Genomic DNA, 20,756 nt, shown 5'->3' with positions numbered 1-20,756 from the left:
ATGCTCAGTTGCTCAGTCATGTCCAACTTTTGTGACCCCACGGACTGTAGCTCGCCAAGCTCCTTTGTCCATGGGATTTCCCAGGCAAGAATACTGGAGTGAGTGGCCATTTCCTTCTCCAGGGGATCCTTCCAACCCAGGGATCAAACCCACATCTCTTGCATCTGCTGCATTGGCAGGCGGATTCTTTATCACTCTGATGCCTGAGAAGCCCACCGAGCCCACAAGCCTGTGTCTGGCTAACTCTCAGCTCTGCCTTTCCACCTCATGTCCCCTCCTGTGCCCAGGCCCACATTCCTGCCTGTTCAGAAGATGGATATTTCCATCTGGTCATCTGTCTAGGACCTTGTTACTCCAGCCACATTCCTTAGGAACCAGTGCTTCCATGCTCTTCCTGGCTCAGGTGGAAAGCTCTGATCATCACTGATTCCTTTTTTTTCCTCTCCCCCAGATACCAAATTCTGTCCATTCACCTTTTACAAGTTAAACAAGTGAACAAGCAAAGCCCTATGTTTTTGTCTTTCCTTAGTATTACTCGATCTGGTTGTGATGATTCATTTTCTGTTTCAATTTGACTAGGCCGCAGTACCCAGATATTGGGTCAAACATGAATCTAGACATTACTCTGAAGATGTTTTTTAAGACTAGATGGACAATGAAGTCATTAGACTGTGAGTAAAGCAGATTATCCTCTTGGATGTAGGTGGGCCTTGTCCAATCAGTTGAAGGTCTTAGGAGAGAAAAGACTGAGGTCCTCCAAGAAAGAGGGAATTCAGCCTGTAACCCACCTTTGGACCCCAGCTGCAACATTACTCTTCCTTGGGTCTCCAGCCTGCTTGCCCACCCTGCTGACTTTAGAGGTGCCAGCTCCACAATCATGTGAGTCAGTTCCTCAAAATAAACCTCTTTCCACACACACAGCCTATTGGTTCAGTTTTTCTGGAGAACCCTGACTAATACACTGTCCTACCTCCTAACTCAGCTCCCTGTTCCTGTGTTTACTCCCCTCCAACCTTCTCCAGCAAGGTTCACTGGCTTTTTGTGATGTTAATTTACTCACAAAATTTGCTGAATCCCCATTGCTTATTTCTTGATGGACAGCTGTGTTTCCCAAACATCAGATGTTTGTGTATCTTCACTGAACTTGACATGAGTTTTCAATGTCCCAGCTCTACAGTTACTTGTTTTAGATTTTCCTTTGCATTGACCCTGCTCTGGAATGCTTGCATTTTGGCCGGAATGTGTGCGTTTTTAAGATAAAAGTTCTTATAGGTATACTGTGGGTTTTAGTGAATAGGAGAAGAGCACTTTTGTGGAAGGGTTTTGGGCTTTGCTAATTCCTTGCAACTCCACAAGCTGGTTCTCTTGAATTGAAGCTAAATGTCTAAGATGGGAAGTCCCAGCAAGATGGAAACATATGACACAGATTTCTACAGCTGTCTTAGGTCATCAAAACAGAGGCGGCTCCTTCTTGCCTCTTCATCTGTGGATGGGAGTGGGGATGGTGAATGTTTGGTCCCCTCTCTGGGGTAGGGATGGAGGTGGGGAGTATGAGTAATGAAAGAAGAGGAAGGAGGCAAGAGACCATCCAAGTTTTCGTAACTCACTCCCTGGTGTTTGAAAATATCCTATTTTATTATTTTCTAGAATTGATTTCTGCAACATCTCTTCCGAGGAAAACACTAGAAAGAAATAAGTACTTCCTTTGCATCAGTTAACCCCTTTGTTAATATTAAATGACTTAGTCACTTCTGTGGGGAATTAAAGAGGCTGATTCATGGCAATGTGACCCTCCTGTTACTTCTGCTTCCTTTTTCCCTCTTGTTTATCAAGACTCAGAGCCCTTGGGAAGGGCCTTGCTGCACTCAGAGAAGAACCTGAGAGGAACCTGTAAGTACACTTTCAGAATAATCTTGATTTTGAAATTGCTTTTTTTTTAAAGAAAAAATTAAGTATTAGAAAATTGGAATAAACAGATGAGACCAGAGGAAACTTGAAGTCCCTGTTTCTATCCCTGACAGTTTACCCATGAACAGAAATAGCAGAAAGAAATCTTTTGTTAACAGTGGTCTGAGGGATCTGAATCCCTCTTCTTAGGGAGGACAGCAGCTTGAGCATCTTCTTAACAGAACAGCTGCATGGACTTGCGCCACCCCAGGCTTTTGAAGAATTGATCCGTTAGCCAAGGCTCCGGCCGGGAAGGGCTGGCTGCAAAACAGCTGCGAAGCCACATAGACAATGCCGAGCTGGACTGAATTGTTCTGTAGACGCTGCTCGGTTTACCCTGATAGCTTTCATTAATCTTTCCTTTCTTGTGTGAAGGTTGCTTTCAGAGAGGAAGGTGTTTGCTGGCTTTCCCAAGGCAAGAGCGATGAAAACAAAACGATGAGGAGCTCATTCCACCTCTCGGCGCTGCTCGAGCTATTTTGGCAGGCTCAGAGAACAATGTGTTCCCAACCAATTTATGAAGTTTGCAAGAGTTTGAAAAAAAAGAAAAAGAGAAAGGACAAGAAACGCTCCATTCTCCTCATGTCCCCCTCTGGGGGCTCCTGGGCGGCTGCAGAATGCCAGTGCCCAGGGCGGGCACGGCCGCTCTCCTTTGCCTTCCTTCCTGAGACCATGGGCTAGAGGAGCCTTAGAAGTGAGCTTCTTAGCCAGCCCACATCCCCTCTGCGGTCCCCAGCGAGGTCAGGGGAGCAGGCCAGGCCACGGGTCTACTGTCTCCCAGCCTCACGCTCTTTTTCTATGCCTCCTCTGCCCTTTCTCCAAATTGCTTCTAGAATGAGATTCCCACTGAGCCCCTGAAGTCAGTGAGAGGCCGATGGGTGCAGATCAGGTTTCTGCAGGGGATTAGCAGAATGGGCTGGAGGAGCAGAGAGAGTGCATCAGCAGCAGGCCTGGTGGGCAGGCGCCACTGGAGCTGGTCTCCCTTACTGGAGATCTTGTGATGTCAGGCCAGACGAGTGCTCCCCACGTGGGGAAGGAGGGGAGAAACAGGACAACGCTGAGGTGCTCGTCCTCTGGATCTTTCCCCAAAGAAGGCTGCATTGGTTTCTCTGGCACTCGCAAAAGCAGAGAGCCTGTGCGTTTCTGTCTGTCAGTCCCAGAACGGCACTGGTGACGTGTATGCATCTTCAATACCCTTCCATCCAGAAGGCTCCCAGGGCGGGCCATTTCAGAGGCTCTGATGGTTTTTGTCATAGCTGTTGATTGGGCCTCGTATCTGAAACAATGACGCATACTTTGCACCTCTCAAGTTAATCTGGGCCCAAAAGAGTCACAGGACAACAGTGGAATGTTCATCTCCCTGACACCCGAACAAAGTGGGTAAACAGAGCTCTGGGGCTAGGGGCTGGGAGCCGGGAGCCCATGCCCTCCATGCCAGGGCTTTTGCCGCGACCCCTGACATTTAACACCCCCTTGGAAAGACCATCGAATCCCCTGTGAATGCACCTCCACGCTAGTGGTTGCTGGCGTGTGCAGGTTGATGGAGGGGCCTGGCTGCTTCTGTTTCCCATGGCAACGGTTCAGCTCTGCATGGAAGCAGATAAGTGTGGGCTCAGGCTGTGTACACAGACCGCACATTCTGCATGGCTCCCTGCTTGGACCAAGTGCTTCCCATCACTGCCCCTGCTTCTTAACTTGTTCCCTGCTACCTGGTGGCTCAGACAGTAAAGAATCTGCCTACAACCCAGGGAGACCTGGGTTCGATCCCTGAGTTGGGAAGATCCCCTGGAGGTGGGCATGGTAACCCACTCCAGTATTCTTGCCTGGAGAATCCCTGTTGACAGAGAAGCCTGTTCCATAAGGTCGCAGAGTCGAACCCGACTGAGCGACGACTAAGCACAGCAACCCAGCCACACAAAAATGACTTTCATCCCGTGAAAGAGAGATGGGTCCTCAGTGATAGTCTCCCGACCACAGGTGAAAGAGGTCGGGTGAGACTTTTAGGTCGTGTTGAAGAAGCAATGGAGGCAGGGGATGGGGGAGTGGCTCAATCCAGTAGCACAAGAGAAGGGAATGAAATAGAGCTGGAGATCTTTGGGCAGAAATAAATATTCCCAAGGCGTAAAGAAAAACCTTTATGCATGAGACTGGAATCTGGCCTACAGCATGGTTTTGAAAAATGTCTCAGGGGATAAAAAGAGAGAAAGGCAATTCAGATGACGGGAGAACAAGCAGGATAAGAGGAGGAGGAAGGCAGAGCAGAGAGAGGAGGAGGAGGTCAGTTGCGGATTCCCCAAAGGCCAAGGATTGCAAACTGATGACCAGTGTCCAAAAGCACTGTCAGACTATTTAAAAACAAATTGACCTAACTTTAAAAAAAGAAAAAGAAAAACTCAGGAAATGTTACCCAAAGGAAATGAGATTTTTGGCTTCTCTTGAAAAAAATCAGAAAATCTGGCTACACAGGGTCTGTGTATAACCTCGAAGTAAACCTGCTGGGGTGGGGCTGCTGCTCTGGAAACTTCAACTGGGGCATGGACTTCATAACCCCCCAAGACCCATTGCCCCACACCCCTGCCCGCCCCAAGAAGTCTCTATCTCCTGATTTCCTTCACTCTTTATGGTGCCTGTCTGACCCCTGCAGGCATTGAAAACCTCAGTGCTGCTCAAGCTGCCCTAATGCCCTAACTCAGGGAAAACCCTGACCCTGACCTCCAGCCCAACAGAGAAGGCTGGGCCAACACTGAATGCAGGTCTCATCCTCTGACCCTGGGAGAACAAGTGCCTTGCAGCCTGGACCTCAGACCAGGATGGGCCTGACCCCTGGCTGGAAATCCATCGTCATCTCTGGAGCATTCAGCTAGTCTGTGCTGGCAGAGAAGGCGGAGGACACCCAATGTAGATGAGAAGGCAAGGAGAGCGTATGCCCGCGTTGTTGAATACGCATTTCATGATGCATGAGTGATTGGAGTTTTGGGGGTTTGGGGTTTAAGTTCAATCAGACTTAGAAACTACTCTTTGAAGATTGGGTGAAAGAGAATTTGAGAAGCTTGCCTATCCTGAATCCTCAGTACCACTTAAACATAAGATAGAATTCTGTTTCTTCTGCTTATTCACTGTGTGACTTTGGGCAAGTTATTCAGCCTCTGAGCTGAGCTGTCTCATCAAAACTGTATCAATATAATCATACAGAGCTGCTGTGAAGATTGGGAATAATGTATTTCAGATGCCATAACAGTGGCCAGACTCTCGGTAACCACCTGATCACTATTAATATTATCTATTATTATTACTATTTTCCTTGTTCCTCTTTTCTTATTATTTATTTAGTGATAGCTGAAGGCAAATTTCGTATGTGGGAAATGTGACACTCTGTTGCTTAGGAACCTGGTAGGGATTTTAGAATGGGCTTCATGAGGAGTCAGAAATGAGATGTTGATGGAATGGGAAATGTGTCACCCTGTGGCAGGAAACTGGGGTCTGCCTCCCACCTCTGCCTCCAGAGTTGGAATGGCCTTGGCAAGTCCAGCAGCCTCTCTGGATTTTCATTTGCTCATCTGTGGAAACCAGCTGGCCAGGTGTTAGTCATCTAGAGCTGTGTTGTTCAGTACACAGACACCAGCCACGTGAGACCATTTAAATTTAAATGAATTAAAACTAAAGTTAGGAATGCAACTTCTCAGTTGCACTAGTTCTGGGTCAAGGGCTCAGTCGTCACGTAGGGCCAGTGCTGACCATGTCCAACAGCTCAGATACGGAACGTCTCGATCATCACTCAAGGTGCTGTCAGGCAGTGCTGAATTCTAGAGACTGCGACCCCATGTCCGGTCCTCAGATCAGCAGCATCAGCACCACCCAAGACTTGTTAGGAGTGTGGACTCTCAGGAGCCATTCTAGACATTTGGGATCAAAATCTGCATTTTGACACGACTCCCCCAGCAATAACATACTCAAGTTTAAGAAACTCTGACCTATAAGATTTCTTCCAGCTCTAAAAATAAAATAAAAAAATCTGGTATCTGCCTGAAAACGTCTTTGAGAAAAAATAAGCAACCGGCTTGTCCAAATCCTGATTCCGTTTTTTATTTTTCTGAAAAGAAAGGATTGGGGCCATTGGAAGAAAGATGAACTGAATGATTGTACCTCTGCAGGACCAGAGGATAGAAATGAACAGACGTCTATTAATAAAGGCACCTTGTCAAATGTCAGTCCTGGGAAGGCGGAGCAGTCCAGCTCCTGCCTCTGAGCCTCCCATCCTTAGGGCGTTCGAGCCTTGCCTAAAGAGCTTCAGAGGACAGAGGTTCAATTTTCTGCGGCAGCAAAGAAACAAGGAAAAACAGACTGCATTTACTGGGTACCTTATCTCCAAGGCATCTTAACCTGCTTGTGAAAGCTCCTCTCCTTAAACCTCACCAGGAAGGAGCTCAGGCATGTCTTCTATTCAAGTAGGGAAAATGAAGAAGAGAGATTGGTGAAGAAATCAAGGCCACATTCAACAGTGATGGGAAGGGCAGAGTGGAAGACCAGTCCTGGGCTCGTGGTCCAAAGCTCTCCCCTGTGGCTTGAGACATTAATATAAAATAGGAGGGAAGGCATATGGTCTCTTGCTGCAGAAAGTTTTGGTGTCTTTTGGTGACGTGCTGTTTTCAACCCCAAAACAAATGGGAATAATATTAGATCTGTTGCTTGTTAAGAAAACATGTGCCTCTTACAAGACAAAATTGCAGGCATATATCTTATATAATTGTTATTAGATTTTATTGGCAAACGTTAAAATTTTAATGGATCCATAAATCTGTTTCTCACTTGCAGAGAAATCTCTTTATTAAGAACAAACTGTACAAGGATAAAGGCAAGAGAAGGGGAAAACAAATCTAAAATATGCATTATTAATTTTTTAGGAAGCAAGCAACAGGGTACCTCATAAAGGATATTAGAAAACATAAAACAGCTGGGATTTGTGATTTGCTGTAGAGAAAAATCTGCTGATTTGAGAAACATGCTTACAGGGACAACTGCGCCGCGCTGTGTTTAATCGCTCAGACGTGTCCGATTCTTTTCCACCCCATGGACTGCAGCCTGCCAGGCTCCTCTGTCCATGGAGATTCTCCAGGCAAGAATACTGAGTGGGTTGCTATACCCTCCTTCAGGAGATCTTCCCGGATGGAACCCAGATCACCTGCATTGCAGGCAGATTCTGTATTGTCTGAGCCACCAGGGAAGCCCAAAGGGTCAACTATTTTGATGCCCCCCCCCCCAAAATTAGCAGTTAGAAATGGGTTTGTGGTATACAAACAATGTCTTAAAGAGTAACTGACAGGAAGTCTGATGCGTTTCCAGCAGATAGAGTGGACTGAGCACCCTGTCACACAACAGAGCCCAGAGCCGTGGAATCTGGGCATGGTTCAGGGGGACAGCGAGATCTGGCCTGAATCCCGCCGTGCCACCTGCTCTGTGTGGTCGCTGACACATTTCAGCAAGCACTCTGGGCCTCAGCGTCCATTATGTGAAATGCAAAGAACATCTGTCCCCAGAAGCTTCAGAGAGGATGCAGAGAGGCTATTTGTAAAGAGCCCCTAGGACACAAAAGGCAATTAATACCCATTAGTGCACCAATTACTCACATAATGGTTTGAGGTCAAATCCAAAGCCCTAACAAAAAAGGCACTGGGGCCAGATATAGGAGGAGAGGCAGTACCTCCCAATGGCACTGGGGCTGGGTGTTGTGTGCACTCCCCACCTGCTCACTGCTGGCCGATCAAGGCCTCCCACCCAGCAGTGAAGCAGGGCTGACTCACACTGGCAAGGCTGGGGATGGTTCAGGAGCACAGGGGCCATACATGATTTCTGAGGGCCAGAGAGGCGTGGGTATGGAGTCGGTGCACGGGAGCACTCAAAGTGTGTGTGTTAGTCGTTCAGTCGTGTCCAGCTCTTTGTGACCCCATGGACTGCCACCTGCCAGGCTCTTCTGAAGTCCATGGGATTCTCCAGGCAAGAATACTGGAGTGGGTTGTCATTCCCTTCTCCAGGTCATCTTCCCGACCCAGGGATCAAACCCAGATCTCCTGCATTGCAGATGGATTCTTTACAATCTGAGCCACCAGGGAAGTATGGGATCACTCAGTTCAGTTCAGTTCAGTTCAGTTGCTCAGTCGGGTCCCTCTTTGAGACCCCATGGACTGCAGCACACCAGGCCTCCCTGTCCATCACCAGCTCCCAGAGTTTACTCAAACTCATGTCCATTGAGTCGGTGATGCCATCCAACCATCTCATCCTCTGTCGTCCCCTTCTCCTCCCACCTTCAATCTTTCCCAGCATGAGGGTCTTTTCAAATGAGTCAGTTCTTCGCATAAGGTGGCCAAAGTATTGGAGTTTCAGCTTCAGCATCAGTCCTCCAGCCTCCAGACTGGCATGAACTGAGCAACCTGAAATGAGGAAATGACTCTTTTTCTGGGTTCAGGCAGAATGGGGTTAATGTAGGGCAGAAATGAGATGGGGAAATAGGCAAGTTAGGAACAAGCCTGTGGAAATTTCTCCAGCAATAATATAGAGGGCTTGCAGCTCTTGGCATGTAATTTGAATGGGAAAGTTCATTGTTGCTGTTGCTGCTGTTAAGTTGCTTCAGTCGTGTCTGACTCTGTGCAACCCCATAGACGGCTGCCCACCAGGCTTCCCCATCCCTGGGATTCTCCAGGCAAGAATACTAGAGTGGGTTGCCATTTCCTTCTGCAATGCATGAAAGTGAAGTAAAAGTGAAGTCACTCAGTCGTGTCCGAATCTTAGAGACTCCATGGACTGCAGCCTACCAGTGGGATTTTCCAGGCAAGAGTACTGGAGTGAGTTGCCATTTTTCACTGCCAGCCTCCAAACCAACCTCCAGTTCTTAAAGGAAGCAAGCTTACGGGAACTCTGTTCTTTTGCTGGTTACCCTTCTAATGACCATTTACTGCCATCCCCTTTCTGCCAGATGGAGTTAGAACACCCTTATAGGGAGGATCTTGAATCTCCCCTAAGGCCAGTCCTGTATGGTAATGCCCTTTCTTCAACACAATGTCTCCCCGTTTCTCTTCTCTGTGCAGAACTTTCCCATTCAGATTATGTGCCAAGAGCTGCAAGTCCTCTATATTATTGCTGGAGAAATTTCCACAGGTTTGTTCCTAACCTGCCTATTTCCCCATCTCACTTCTGCCCTACATTAATCTCGTTCTGCCTGAACCCAGAAAGAAAGTCATATCCTCATTTCAGGTCATGCCCTCCAGCCAATGCCCAGACACTTTTCTCACAACGCGAGTGTAATTCACTGGCTGAAACGATATTAAGCTACTCCATAAATCCAGCCCCACAATATTTGATGTGAGAAGGGATTTATTTGAGAGGGTTTAATAATTGATCAATGTCTTCATTAAAATTCCATACATATGGTATAATGCTCATTAGATATTTTCACGTCAATCAAGAGAGCTCAAATTTACTTTACATTGTTCCAAGTGAACCCAAGGCTCTCTGAGTGCATCATGTACCTAAATCTGCATGACTGTCAGGGAGGTAGCAACCCCTTAGCACCTTCATTTTATTATGCCAGATCTGGGAAAAAAGAAAAGATGATTAACTCAGTGACAAATTATTCTCGTTTTCCTTATAAGATTCTCAGGAGAGAGCTGCACTTGGAGGGAGAGAGCTAGGGAGGGAAGGCACAATGTCACAGAGATGACTACATCGGTCTCAGTCCAATGCCACGTTTGAATTTGGATGCCTTCAGTTTGCTTTCTTTTTTGTAAAATTAGAGCACAAGAAAATAGACGATTATCTGAAAGTGATCTTACTTCAAGCAGTTTGTAGAAACTGCAGCCTGTCCATCAACCTAAGTTTGGTTTCAGTTAATAAGACCCACGGCACAGTCCCACTGCTCTTATCAGTGAACAATCACTGCCTAAGAAAGCAGTGCAGAATTCGGGGCCTGAGAGTAAACAAGCATTTCTTATTATTGTTCAAGTACCTATGATCAGCTGGTGGCTGAGGACTGGCTATGTGATATGTGATACCCTGCTTCACATGGCAGGCAGTGGACTGGCTATTGGCTGAGTTGATGGAACAGACTGGTCATGTGCCTCTTGTCATTCAGCAGTCCAACCTGTACAACAGGCAGAATGACCCCCCACCCCGAGCCCCAACCAAAGATGTCCGTGTCCTAATGCCCAGAACCTGTGGCTATGTTATCTTTCATGGCAAGAGAGATTCTACATGTGTGCTTGAGTTAACGATCTTGAGATGGAGGGATTATCCTGGATTATCTGGGTGGCCCCAGTATAGTGACAGGGGTCCTTACAAGAGGAAGGCAAGAGGATCAGAGTCCTGAGAGAAGATATAAGGATGGAAGCAGAGGTCGGAGAGAAAAGAGGATGAATCATTGCTCTCTCTGAGATGGAGAGTCCATGAGCCAAGGAATATAGGCAGCGTTATAAATTGGGAAAGGCAATGGAATGGATTTTCCCCTGGAAACTCCAGCCTTCTGGACCAGTTTTAGACTTCTGACATTTAGAATTGTATGAGAATAAATATGTGTTGCTATAAGCCATCAAGTCTATGGAAATTTGCAAAAGCAGTAATAGAGGCAAATACACCTGGCCTTGTTAACAAGGGCTTCCCTGGTGGCTCAGACAGTGAAGAATCTGCCTGCAATGCAGGAGACCCAGGTTCAGTCCCTGGATTGGGAAGATCCCCTGGTGGCTCAGACAGTGAAGAATCTGCCTGCAATGCAGGAGACCCAGGTTTAGTCCCTGGATTGAGAAGATCCCCTGGAGAAGGGAATGACAACCCATCCACTCCAGTGTTCTTGCCTGGAGAATTCCATGGACAGAGGAGCCTGGTGGCTATAGTCCATGGAATCACAAAGGATCAGACATGACTGAGCGGCGGACACTTTCACACTTTCATAAGCCACTAGCTGCGGAAATTTGCTTTAACAGTAATAGAGGCTAATACGCTTGGACTTGTTAACAAGTTCGTAGCAGGGTTCCAAGAGAGGCAGGAGGGAATCATAAGCTCAGAAGAGACACACTGTCACTTCTGCCACATTCTGCTGGCCAGTGGTGTCACAGGGCCACCCAGAATTCAAGGGCTAGAGAAATAAACCCCACCACCGGATTCTATTTCTCTCACCTCTTGATGGGAGAAGCAGTAAAGTCACCTTGCAAGGAGGTGTTGAAACTGAGCAGTACCCTGCAGGGCCTTCCCAGGAACCAATCCCATGTGCCCCAATTCTTGTTTGTAGAAGAGCTTCACCCTCGTAGGCCTTCTCCAGGTCAAAAGAGCAAATTTTATCAGAAAAGTGAGAAACTACAGAAGCAAAGACAAAACAAATCATGAGTTTAGCCATAAAAGTCAGGGCCCTTTAGTTCCTCCTCACAGGCTATAGATAATATTCAGCACCATATCCTTGAGTTGTTTTGTAGACATTAAAACCTCCATCAGGTGAAAGAAGGTAATTGCAGGCTGACCACATCAGGTGGACCTCAGACTTGTTGGAACCAGGTTGATGATGCTCATTCCCAGAACGTCACACTCACCACTGAGCAATCAAGAGCTACATGAGCTGATTAGGCACCTGCAAGCCTCTCCCCCATCTTGCCTTTAACAGCCCCTCCCCAAAAGCCACTGGAAGTCGTGGCCTTTTTTTTAAGTCATGTTTTTTATTGAGGTTCAGCAAAGCATCGGACATGACTGAGCAAGTGACAGTTCAGTTGCTCAGTCTTGTCTGACTCTTTGCGACCCCATGGACTGCAGCACGCCAGGCCTCCCTGTCCATCACCAACTCCCGGAGTTCATTCAAACTCATGTCCATCGCGTCAGTGATGCCATCCAACCATCTCATCCTCTGTCATTCCCTCCTCCTCCTGCCTTCAATCTTTTCCATCATCAGGGTCTTTTCAAATGAGTCAGCTCTTCGAATCAGGTGGCCAAAGTACTGGAGTTTCAGCTTCAGCATCAGTCCTTCTAATGAATATTCAGGACTGATTTTCTTTAAGATGGACTGATTGGATCTCCTTGCAGTCCAAGGGACTCTCAAGAGTCTTCTCCAACTGACTGACTGTTAATTTATAATGTGTTAGTTTCAGGTATATAGCAAAGTGATTAAGTCATATATATATACAAGTTAAGTTATATATATATATACATATACATACATATATATACGTATATACATAATTTAATGGCAACCCACTCCAATATTCTTGCCTGGGAAATCCTATGGACAAAGGAGCCTGGCAGGATAGGGTCCTTGGGGTCACAAAGAGACACAACTGAAAACGCACATATATATATATATTCTGTTTCAGATTCTTTTCCCTAGGGTATTACAAAGACATGGAATACAGTTAATTGTGCTATACAGTAAGTCTGTGTATGTAATCTATTTTACACATGAAGTGTGTATATGTTAATCATAAACTATTAATTTATCTCTCCTTTACCCCTCACCCTATGATCCCATTTGGTAACCATGTTTGTCTTCTGTGTCTGTGAGTCTATTTCTGTTTTGTAAACAAGCTCATTTATATCAAGTTTTGGTCTTTTAAACATAAGCTGCCCATTCTGCTGCTCGGCCCCACACTGGGGACCTTGGGATAAACTCTACTTCCCTTCCCCACCATCCAGTGCCAGTAGGTTAGCTTTACTGCGTTCAGGCGAGTGGACCCAATAAGTTCGAAAACAGTGTGGAGACTGAGAAGGGTAAAGAATTATGGCCATTCTTTTTGCAATCAATCTATCACCGTGCCCTTTGCAAAGTGACAGAGGACATTTAAAAGCAGCATCTGACCCTGGTTTGTTTTTCATTTCCAGGGACACAGGGAGCATGGGCGTCTGGACCTCAGGCACCGACATCTTCTTAAGCCTTTGGGGGACGTATGTGTCTCCAAGAAGCCCTGGATGGGTGGCCTTTACCCAGCACGTGGGCGTTTGCTGTTTTGTTGCTTTCATTTCCGTGGGCCTCCTCTCTGGGGCCTTCTACTGGTTCCTGTCCTCATTCATCATCTTCATCACCTCCTGGGTGGCCACGTGCGTTCTGCTGTGCTGCTCCAAGCACGCACGGTGTTTCATTCTGCTCTTCTTCCTCTCGTGCGGCCTGTGTGAAGGCAGGAACGCTTTGACCGCTGCCGGCACAGGGGTGGTCATCTTTGGACACGTGGAAAATATCTTTCACAACTTTAAAGGGCTCCTGGATAGTATGACTTGCAACTTGAGGGCAAAGAGCTTTTCCATCCATTTCCCACTTTTGAAAAAATATATCGAAGCAATTCGGTGGGTGTACGGCCTTGTCACTCACCTGAGTCTATTTGATGATCTTGTGTCTTGGAACCAGACCCTGGAGGTCTCTCTTTTCAGTCCCAGCCAAGCCCTGGAGGCTCAGCTCAACGACACCATGGACAAAGCCCTGGGTGTCTTGTACCAGATGGTGACGGCGACGGAGGTGCTGTGCTCCCTGGGGCGGCAGCTCCTTGCCCTCACGGGGCTGCTGCTGGTGCTGCTTGGCACTGGCCTCTTCATGAAGCGATTCTTGGACCCTTGTGGCTGGAAGTTTGAGAACATCTACCTCACCAGGCAATTTGTTCAGCTGGACGAAAGGGAGAGGCGTGAACAGAGGCCCTGTGTCCTCCCGCTGAATAAGCAGGAAAGAAAGAAGTATGTTGTCATCCCGTCTTTCTGGCTGACTCCTAAAGACAGGAGGAACCTGGGCCTGTTTTTCCTCCCGGTTCTTACCCACCTCTATATCTGGCTGCTATTTGCAGCCATAGATTACCTGCTATACTCGCTCATTTTCTCCATGAGCAAACATTTCCAAAGCTTGCCAGGGCTCGAGGTGCACTTGAAACTGCACAGACAGGTAGGTGCTCTTAGGCCCATCTCACCTGGTATCCTAGCTGCTTGCTGTCTCTTTGCAAAAGATAGTGAACATCCCAAGGAAGGGCAGTGTTTTATTTCCTTCCTGGATCCCCAGTGCCTGGCATGGAGCCTGGAATGTAGGAAGAGCCCCAAACAAGTTGGTTAAACTGAGTTGAAACCCCAGCGTCACATGATAAAGTTCTGAACATCTTTGATCACGGCATTAGTTTTCTGGGGCAGCCATGTCCCAACAAAAAAGACCATGGTTTTTGTTCATCCCATCTTTCCTCTTTTCCATTTTTTCCCTGTGGCAGTTTATGATTACATGGACATTTCAGGGGGCTTCCCAGGGGGCTTCCCTTGCCGCTTCCCAGGTACAGTGGTAAAGAATCCACCTACCAGTGCAGGAGATGCAAGAGACTTGGATTCAGTCCCTGGGTTGGGAAGATTCCCTGAGGGAGGAAATGGCAACCCACTCCAGTATGCTTGGAATATTTGCCATGGACAGAGGAGCATCGAGGGCTACAGTCCACGGGGTCACAAAGAGTCAGACACGACTGAGCCCATTCTGGACATTTCAGAGGATGTGCACGCTGTCAGATACTTGTCTTACTTGTGTTTAAACCCAGTCGCTGTGGAGCTGAGCTAGGTGGGATGTGCTCTTGTGTGTCTAGTGTATGTGTCTGTGTGCAAGTGCACACACAATGTGTATAGCTGTGTGTGTTTGCACATGCGTGTGTGTAGGAATGTCGTGCATGCTGGGTGGTCCCCTGTTGCCATGAGTCGGACTTTCTTCCCTCTTTATGGAGCTACAGTAGGTTGTGCCTCTGCCGGGGGATATCTCGGAGGGGAAGGGCAGAAGGGGACCTGGAGACCCTCCTCTGAAACCCCACTTCCTCCTGCGGTGTCTACAGTCTCCCTCCATTTCCTCCTGGTCAGCAGGTGCTGCCTGGCCCCTGTCCCTCCCACTCCTGGGCTGCATCTCAGAGTTGATTACTCTGAGCATTCCCTTCCCCTGAAGGCTTCAGTTAATTACAAGAACCCCCCGTTGCTAAAGATATCTGGAGCAGAGTGGATAATGGAAGCAGAGTCTCAGATGGAAGCCAAATAAGATTTCTCAGGCTGGCTGGATCCTGGGGGGGCAGCTGGTAAAAGAACCCCTTCTTCCCTCCCCCACAGCCCACCCCCTTCCCGTAGTCCCTTTTTTAACCAGCTCCTCTCTTTCTTTCTCTTCTTGCTCCTCTCTCATCTGTTTCTCTCTCAGCCAAAACCCATGCCTGGTTTGTGAACTCTCACTGTTTTAGACGGGGGCGGGGTGGGGAGACAGGAGTGGGAGAGGGAAGTGATCTATGCTTTTTGAAAAAGGCCCAGAAACTTCCCAGTGACAGTGTCCTGACAAATACATTTTTGGGTGTTTTTGCGGGGGTCCCGGGGATGCAAAGATGTCTCAAGCGTGAGCCGCTCACGATCTAGCTGGGGGGAGGCCGCCTCGGACACTCACAACAGCAGGGCAGTGACTGCTGGGACAGCCGTGAGTATGAGACTGCTGTTCCGGCTCCTCTCAGACCCTGCTGCGGAGCCCGGGAGACCGTGCCTCCAGCGGCCGGCTTCCGCGTGACTGGCAGTGCCTCTCTTATTCCTGGATGTCTTTGGAGATTTCTGATCCCTCCGTCAGGGCAGATTTGCAAAGCAGTCAAGCAAGAGGAGAAGGCAACAGCAACCCACTCCAGTACTCTTGCCTGGAAAATCATATGGATGGAGGAGGCTGGTAGGCTGCAGTCCATGGGGTCGTGAAGAGTCGGACATGACTGAGCGACTTCCCTTTCACTTTTCACTTTCATGCATTGGAGAAGGAAATGGCAACCCACGCCAGTGTTCTTGCCTGGAGAATCCCAGGGACAGGGGAGCCTGGTGGGCTGCTGTCTATGGGGTGGCACAGAGTCGGACACAACTGAAATGACTTAGCAGCAGCAGCAAGTAAGAGGAGAAACACTGGCTCAAGGTTCCTCCCGCTTTCATATGATTTATTTAAAGAAGAAAGATGGGAGATGATGTGACTAGACCTGGCTGGATGGCTGGGCACTGTAAGAAAAAAGTAGCTACTAGGTCGCTACTTATTGATCACCTACTGTGTGCCCAGCACCAGGCTGCATTAACTTTTTAGGACTGTCTGCTACCTGAGCGAATCTTTTCGTTTGTGACTCGATGCCGTTCTGGCAAATTGTTTACTTGGGAGAGGCAAACACATTTTAAAACATTGGGATACCATTTAATACATGGCTCTGTGTTTTGAGAGTGTCTTCCACACTGCCCTCTATCAAGCCCTTACAAAAGTGTTGACTCAATCCTGATTCCCAACTGCAAAATCCCCGGTTAGATTCCTAAACTAAATAACTTCTTTCCAGACTGGACACCCGCTGCTTTTTTATTGCAGGATTTCTCATCATTGACTCAATCGATGTGTTTGTTTCTTCAGCGGTATTAAAAAGAGTGCATGCCTTTGCTCTGGGGACTGAAAACTCTCTACTTAATCTCAGGCAAACTGTCTTTTTTTAAAAAGAGAAGAGGAGAGACAAGAAGAAGGCTTTCTCCTGCCTAGCTACAGTGCTGGGGAAATTGCAGATTGGACTTGACATTTGTGTTAAAGTCCCTGGATTGGGCTTTCCAGATTTTTCACTGGTACTGGGGTGAACCCAAGGCGGACGGTGTTCTCTTGGTGTGGTTGGGTTCTTTTCAGAAGTCATTGCCGGCTTTTGGGCCCCAGGGCTCTGGGGCGCTGGGGTGATAATAACTTACTAAGTATTCCAGTCTGTAAGGTTAATGCTCCATCCCCAAGGTGCTTAATTTACACTGGGAGCAGTTTATTCGTGGGCAGGATCTGGTCCATTAATTCCTGTTTTACCAAATTGGAAAACAGATCCACTGAGAGATGATATGACTTTCTCAGGTCAGGGAAAAGTAAGAGCTGAATCAGCACACACGTCTCCTGCTGGTGGCTTGTCTGGGTGGCCCAATGTCATCTGCCCTCTAGGTCAGTTTGATGAGGGCAGCTGGTTTATTCTGTTGCCTTCAAGCAGGAAGGAATGCACCCCTCCTAGCATCCAAGAGAGATGAGAAGTTGTCCTATTTTGAGACCTCTATAAATAGGATTTTAGAGCCACTTTCAGTAAATATACTCTTTTTAGTATCCTTGCATCAAGAATAATTCCACCCCATCCCCACCACTTTAAGCTCTAGAAGGGTGATTGAGAACATAATTTAATGCCTACACATCTTTATGACCTTGTGGTCTGCTCATGGGGTATTTGTCAAGATGCAGAGACTATGACTGGGTCTTGATGGGCTCTGCTACAAAAAATCCCTTCCAATTGAGCTAAAACCATCTTTCATGAATCCCACATGGTCTAAAGTATAGAAACAGGTGTTCCATATGTGGGTTATGCGGTCAAAATTTTTAGAAGAGGACTTTCCTGGTGGTCTGGGCTTCCTTGGTGGCTTAGATGGTGAAGAATCTGCCTGAAGTGCAGGAGACCTGGGTTCGATCCCTGGCTTGGGAAGATCCCCTGGAGAAGGGAACGGCTACCCACTCCAGTATTCTGGCCTGGAGAATTCCATGGACAGAGGAGCCTGGCAGGCTACATAGTCCAAGGGACGCAAAGAGTCAGACAAGACTGAGTGGCTTTCACTTTTTTCTTTTCCCTGGTGGTCTGGTGGTTAAGAATCTGCCTGCCAGTGCAGGGGACATGGGTTTGATCCCTGGTCTGGAAGATCTCACATGCTGCAGAGCAATCAAGCCCATGGGTGTGCCACAGCTACTGAAACCTCAGAGCCCTAAAGCCTGTGCTCTGCAACAAGAGAAGCCACCACAATGAGAAGCCCAGGCGTTGCAACTAGAGGGTAGCCCCGATTTGCCACAACTTGAGAAAGCCAGTGTGCAGCAATAAAAACCCAGTGCAGCCAAAAATAAATATATAATTTTAAAATCCTTTCAAATGTTATTAGGAGAAGGATTTGCTGAAGCAAACAAATTCCTCTGCTTTCTTCTCAGAGCCTTCAACAGTCTCGTGGGCATCATTTCTCTCTAAAGAAGAGACAGAGCAAATAAACTTACCTGATATCCTTCTCCCAAGGAAATCTATATTTCCCCAAATCCACTTTGCAAACCACTGCAGTAGCTACAACTAAAACTCCTCCCTTCTTTACTCCAACCGTTGCACATAAAAGGAGTTGGAATAGCTCCTTCCACCAAAGCTCCCTGCATGTTTTAAGATAAATGCTCCCCGCTGCAGAGCAGTATAGAGAAAGACTAGGGCAAGGTATGAAAATGGCATGGATCTTGATGTTTTTATTCTTTCATTTTAGGAACAAGGGACTCAAGACATCATCCATGATTCTTCCTTTAATATATCTCTGTTTGAACCGACCTGCATCCCTAAACCGAAGCTCCTTCTGTCTAAGACGTGGATTCCTCTCAGCATCATTCTTGTGATACTAGTGATGCTGGGACTATTGTCCTCTGTCCTGATGCAACTTAAAATCCTGGTGTCAGCATCCTTCTACCCAAGCGTGCAGGGGGAGCGCATGCAGTACCTCCACGCGAGGATACTGAAGAAAAGGTCAAAGCAGCCAGTGGGAGAAGTAAAAGGGAAACTGAGTCTGTACTTTACAAAGGTAAAGCTGAAATGGGGGTGTAACCTGTAACTAGGGAAATTTTGAGCTTCAAGGGCAAATGGAACTTCAAAGCACTCTTTCAAGTTTATGTTAAGGCTTATATCCCCAGCAACAGATGGGGAAACCCTGGGGGTGAGGGGGTGAGGATGAGGAACAGACACACATGGCTAAGTGCAGAAGATTCTACAATAATGCTGGTTGTTCCAGAAGATTCTGCAAGAATAATCCCTCAAAACGCCGATTCCAAGTGAGTTTTTAAGTCTTATCGAAGAGAAGCTACTGGGAATGCCTCCTCTAATGGCTGCTATTATTTTACCAGAGTAAATGAAGAACAGAAGGGAAGTATCTGCTACAAGTTGGCAAACTCCAAAGAATTTGCTCATTGTCCAGTATTAAAAGACAGAGGGACTGTTCTTGTAGTCCAGTGGCCAAGACTCCAAGCTTCCAATCCAGGGGATCCGAGTTTGATTCCTGGGTAGGGACCTAGATCTTACATGCTACAACTAAGACCTGGTGCAGCCACATAAATAAACATTAAAGTTTTTAAAAAATATATGATGATATTTATATGATATATGTATATTTATACATAGGCATGATAACATAATGACTTTCACACATATACAAAATGAACACTTGTCAAAGACTTTATTCAACTTATTAGTTAAAAAGGGAAGAGTAAGAAATTCCAACCAATTCAAAGAACAATTTAAATCACACACATATATACAAACCACTGAGAAGACCAAAATTAATTTGCATAATAGATGCAAAACAGGCTTGTTCCACCAGGGTGGATGGGAGGATGAGTTGTATTCTACTGGGGGAAACTCATTTGCATGCCTATGGACAAGAATTATTTGCATTGTTGCCTTTAGCCATCTACAGCTTACAGAATCAGAAGATATTTCATAGACAATGAAAGACCAAGACAATCCTTAAGTAAGGATAACCTTTTCTGGCCATTTTCAAAGTCTTTTGAAAAGTTTATGTCAGCGGCAGCTGAAATAATTCTAATGCTCATTCATCCAACCTTGTGTCTTTTCAGATTCATTTCTGGCTTCCAGTCTTGGAAGTGATTGGGAAGAAACAAATGGACATTGCCAGTGAAGACAACCCAGAAGAGACCCCACAAAGCTCTTCATCCACCCTGTGCCAGCAGTTCTTCTCAAGTCTACAGATGGCGGCACTTCCTCATCCCCAGCGAGAGAGAACTGCACAGCGGGATCCTTCAGCGGCCTGAGTTTGCAGGGTCAAGCTACTTTTTTCCATAAAGGGCTCCCAGGTAAATGGTTAAGCTGTCTGTCTCACAGACCAGGCACGTGGTCTGGACTGTGTGTCAGTGTAACAGGGCTATAACCCAGGCCCTTCAAGGATGAGTCTCAGTGTTGATTAATATTCAAAGAAAAAAATTAGGAAAAATCAAAATCTCTACTATAGACTCACAAGCAACTATCAAGGAGAACATACATGTATGATGCCACTTCTGTTCCTTCTCTGCCCTCCTTAATATCCTTCATGGTTATTTCCTAATCTCACAACTGTCTGTCTGCCTCCTGCACCCTTATTCAAGAACTCTTTCCAAAACCCATCTCCAGCAGCTCCCAATTTCTTCCCACCATCTCCTCTCTCTTACCCTCTACTTTCCTGGATCTCTTTGGTTTTTCCTCTTTTACCAAATCCTCTAGCCACATTTATTTAGAGAACACATTTATTAACATCATATGAAAGACTGGTTACAATGTTCACCTTGGGCCTCTTTTTCAGGATACTCAATATACACTGTGCAGCACAGAGACATATTTCCCCTGTAATACCTAAGGAAAAAAATACTGATTCTGTTTTCTCTATAGTGTCCAAGTAGGAAAGAAATAAACAGCAAATTTTTTAAACTTTTCATTTTGAAAAATGTTCAGACTTACAAAAAAGTTGCAAAATAGTACCATATTCCATCTACCCATCACCCCTCATCTCCGAAAGTTACCATCTTATATAACTGCAGCAATTGTCGAAACCAGGTAATAGCATTTGGTAAATGCAGAATCTACAAAACTCATTGGATTTTCACCAACTGTCCCACTAATATCCCACTAATGTCCCAAGGACTGGTCCTTGATCCGGTCCAGGCTCACCCATTGTCTTTGTTTGTCATAGTTCCTTACTCTCGTCTGATCGGGGACAGTTCCTTAGTGTGTCTTTCTTTTTCTTTCATGACCTTTCTTTCTTTTTCTTTCACTTCTGAGGCGTGCTGCCAG

General features: G+C 46.6%; 1 protein-coding gene across 1 annotated transcript; it reads left to right on the top strand.

Moving 5' to 3' along the window:
- The first annotated feature begins 12,802 nt into the window (after window positions 1-12,802).
- DCSTAMP (dendrocyte expressed seven transmembrane protein) lies at window positions 12,803-19,744 on the top strand. Its single transcript, XM_052652060.1, has 3 exons — window positions 12,803-13,831; window positions 18,193-18,501; window positions 19,550-19,744. The coding sequence occupies exons 1-3, from the start codon at window positions 12,803-12,805 to the stop codon at window positions 19,742-19,744; spliced, it is 1,533 nt and encodes a 510-aa protein (XP_052508020.1).
- Window positions 19,745-20,756: the final 1,012 nt, after the last annotated feature.

The sequence above is a fragment of the Budorcas taxicolor genome, chromosome 14, assembly GCF_023091745.1.
Source record: "Budorcas taxicolor isolate Tak-1 chromosome 14, Takin1.1, whole genome shotgun sequence".
Lineage (NCBI taxonomy): Eukaryota > Metazoa > Chordata > Mammalia > Artiodactyla > Bovidae > Budorcas > Budorcas taxicolor.
Note: the sequence above shows the minus strand (reverse complement) of the source record. Positions and strands in the feature narration are given on the sequence as shown.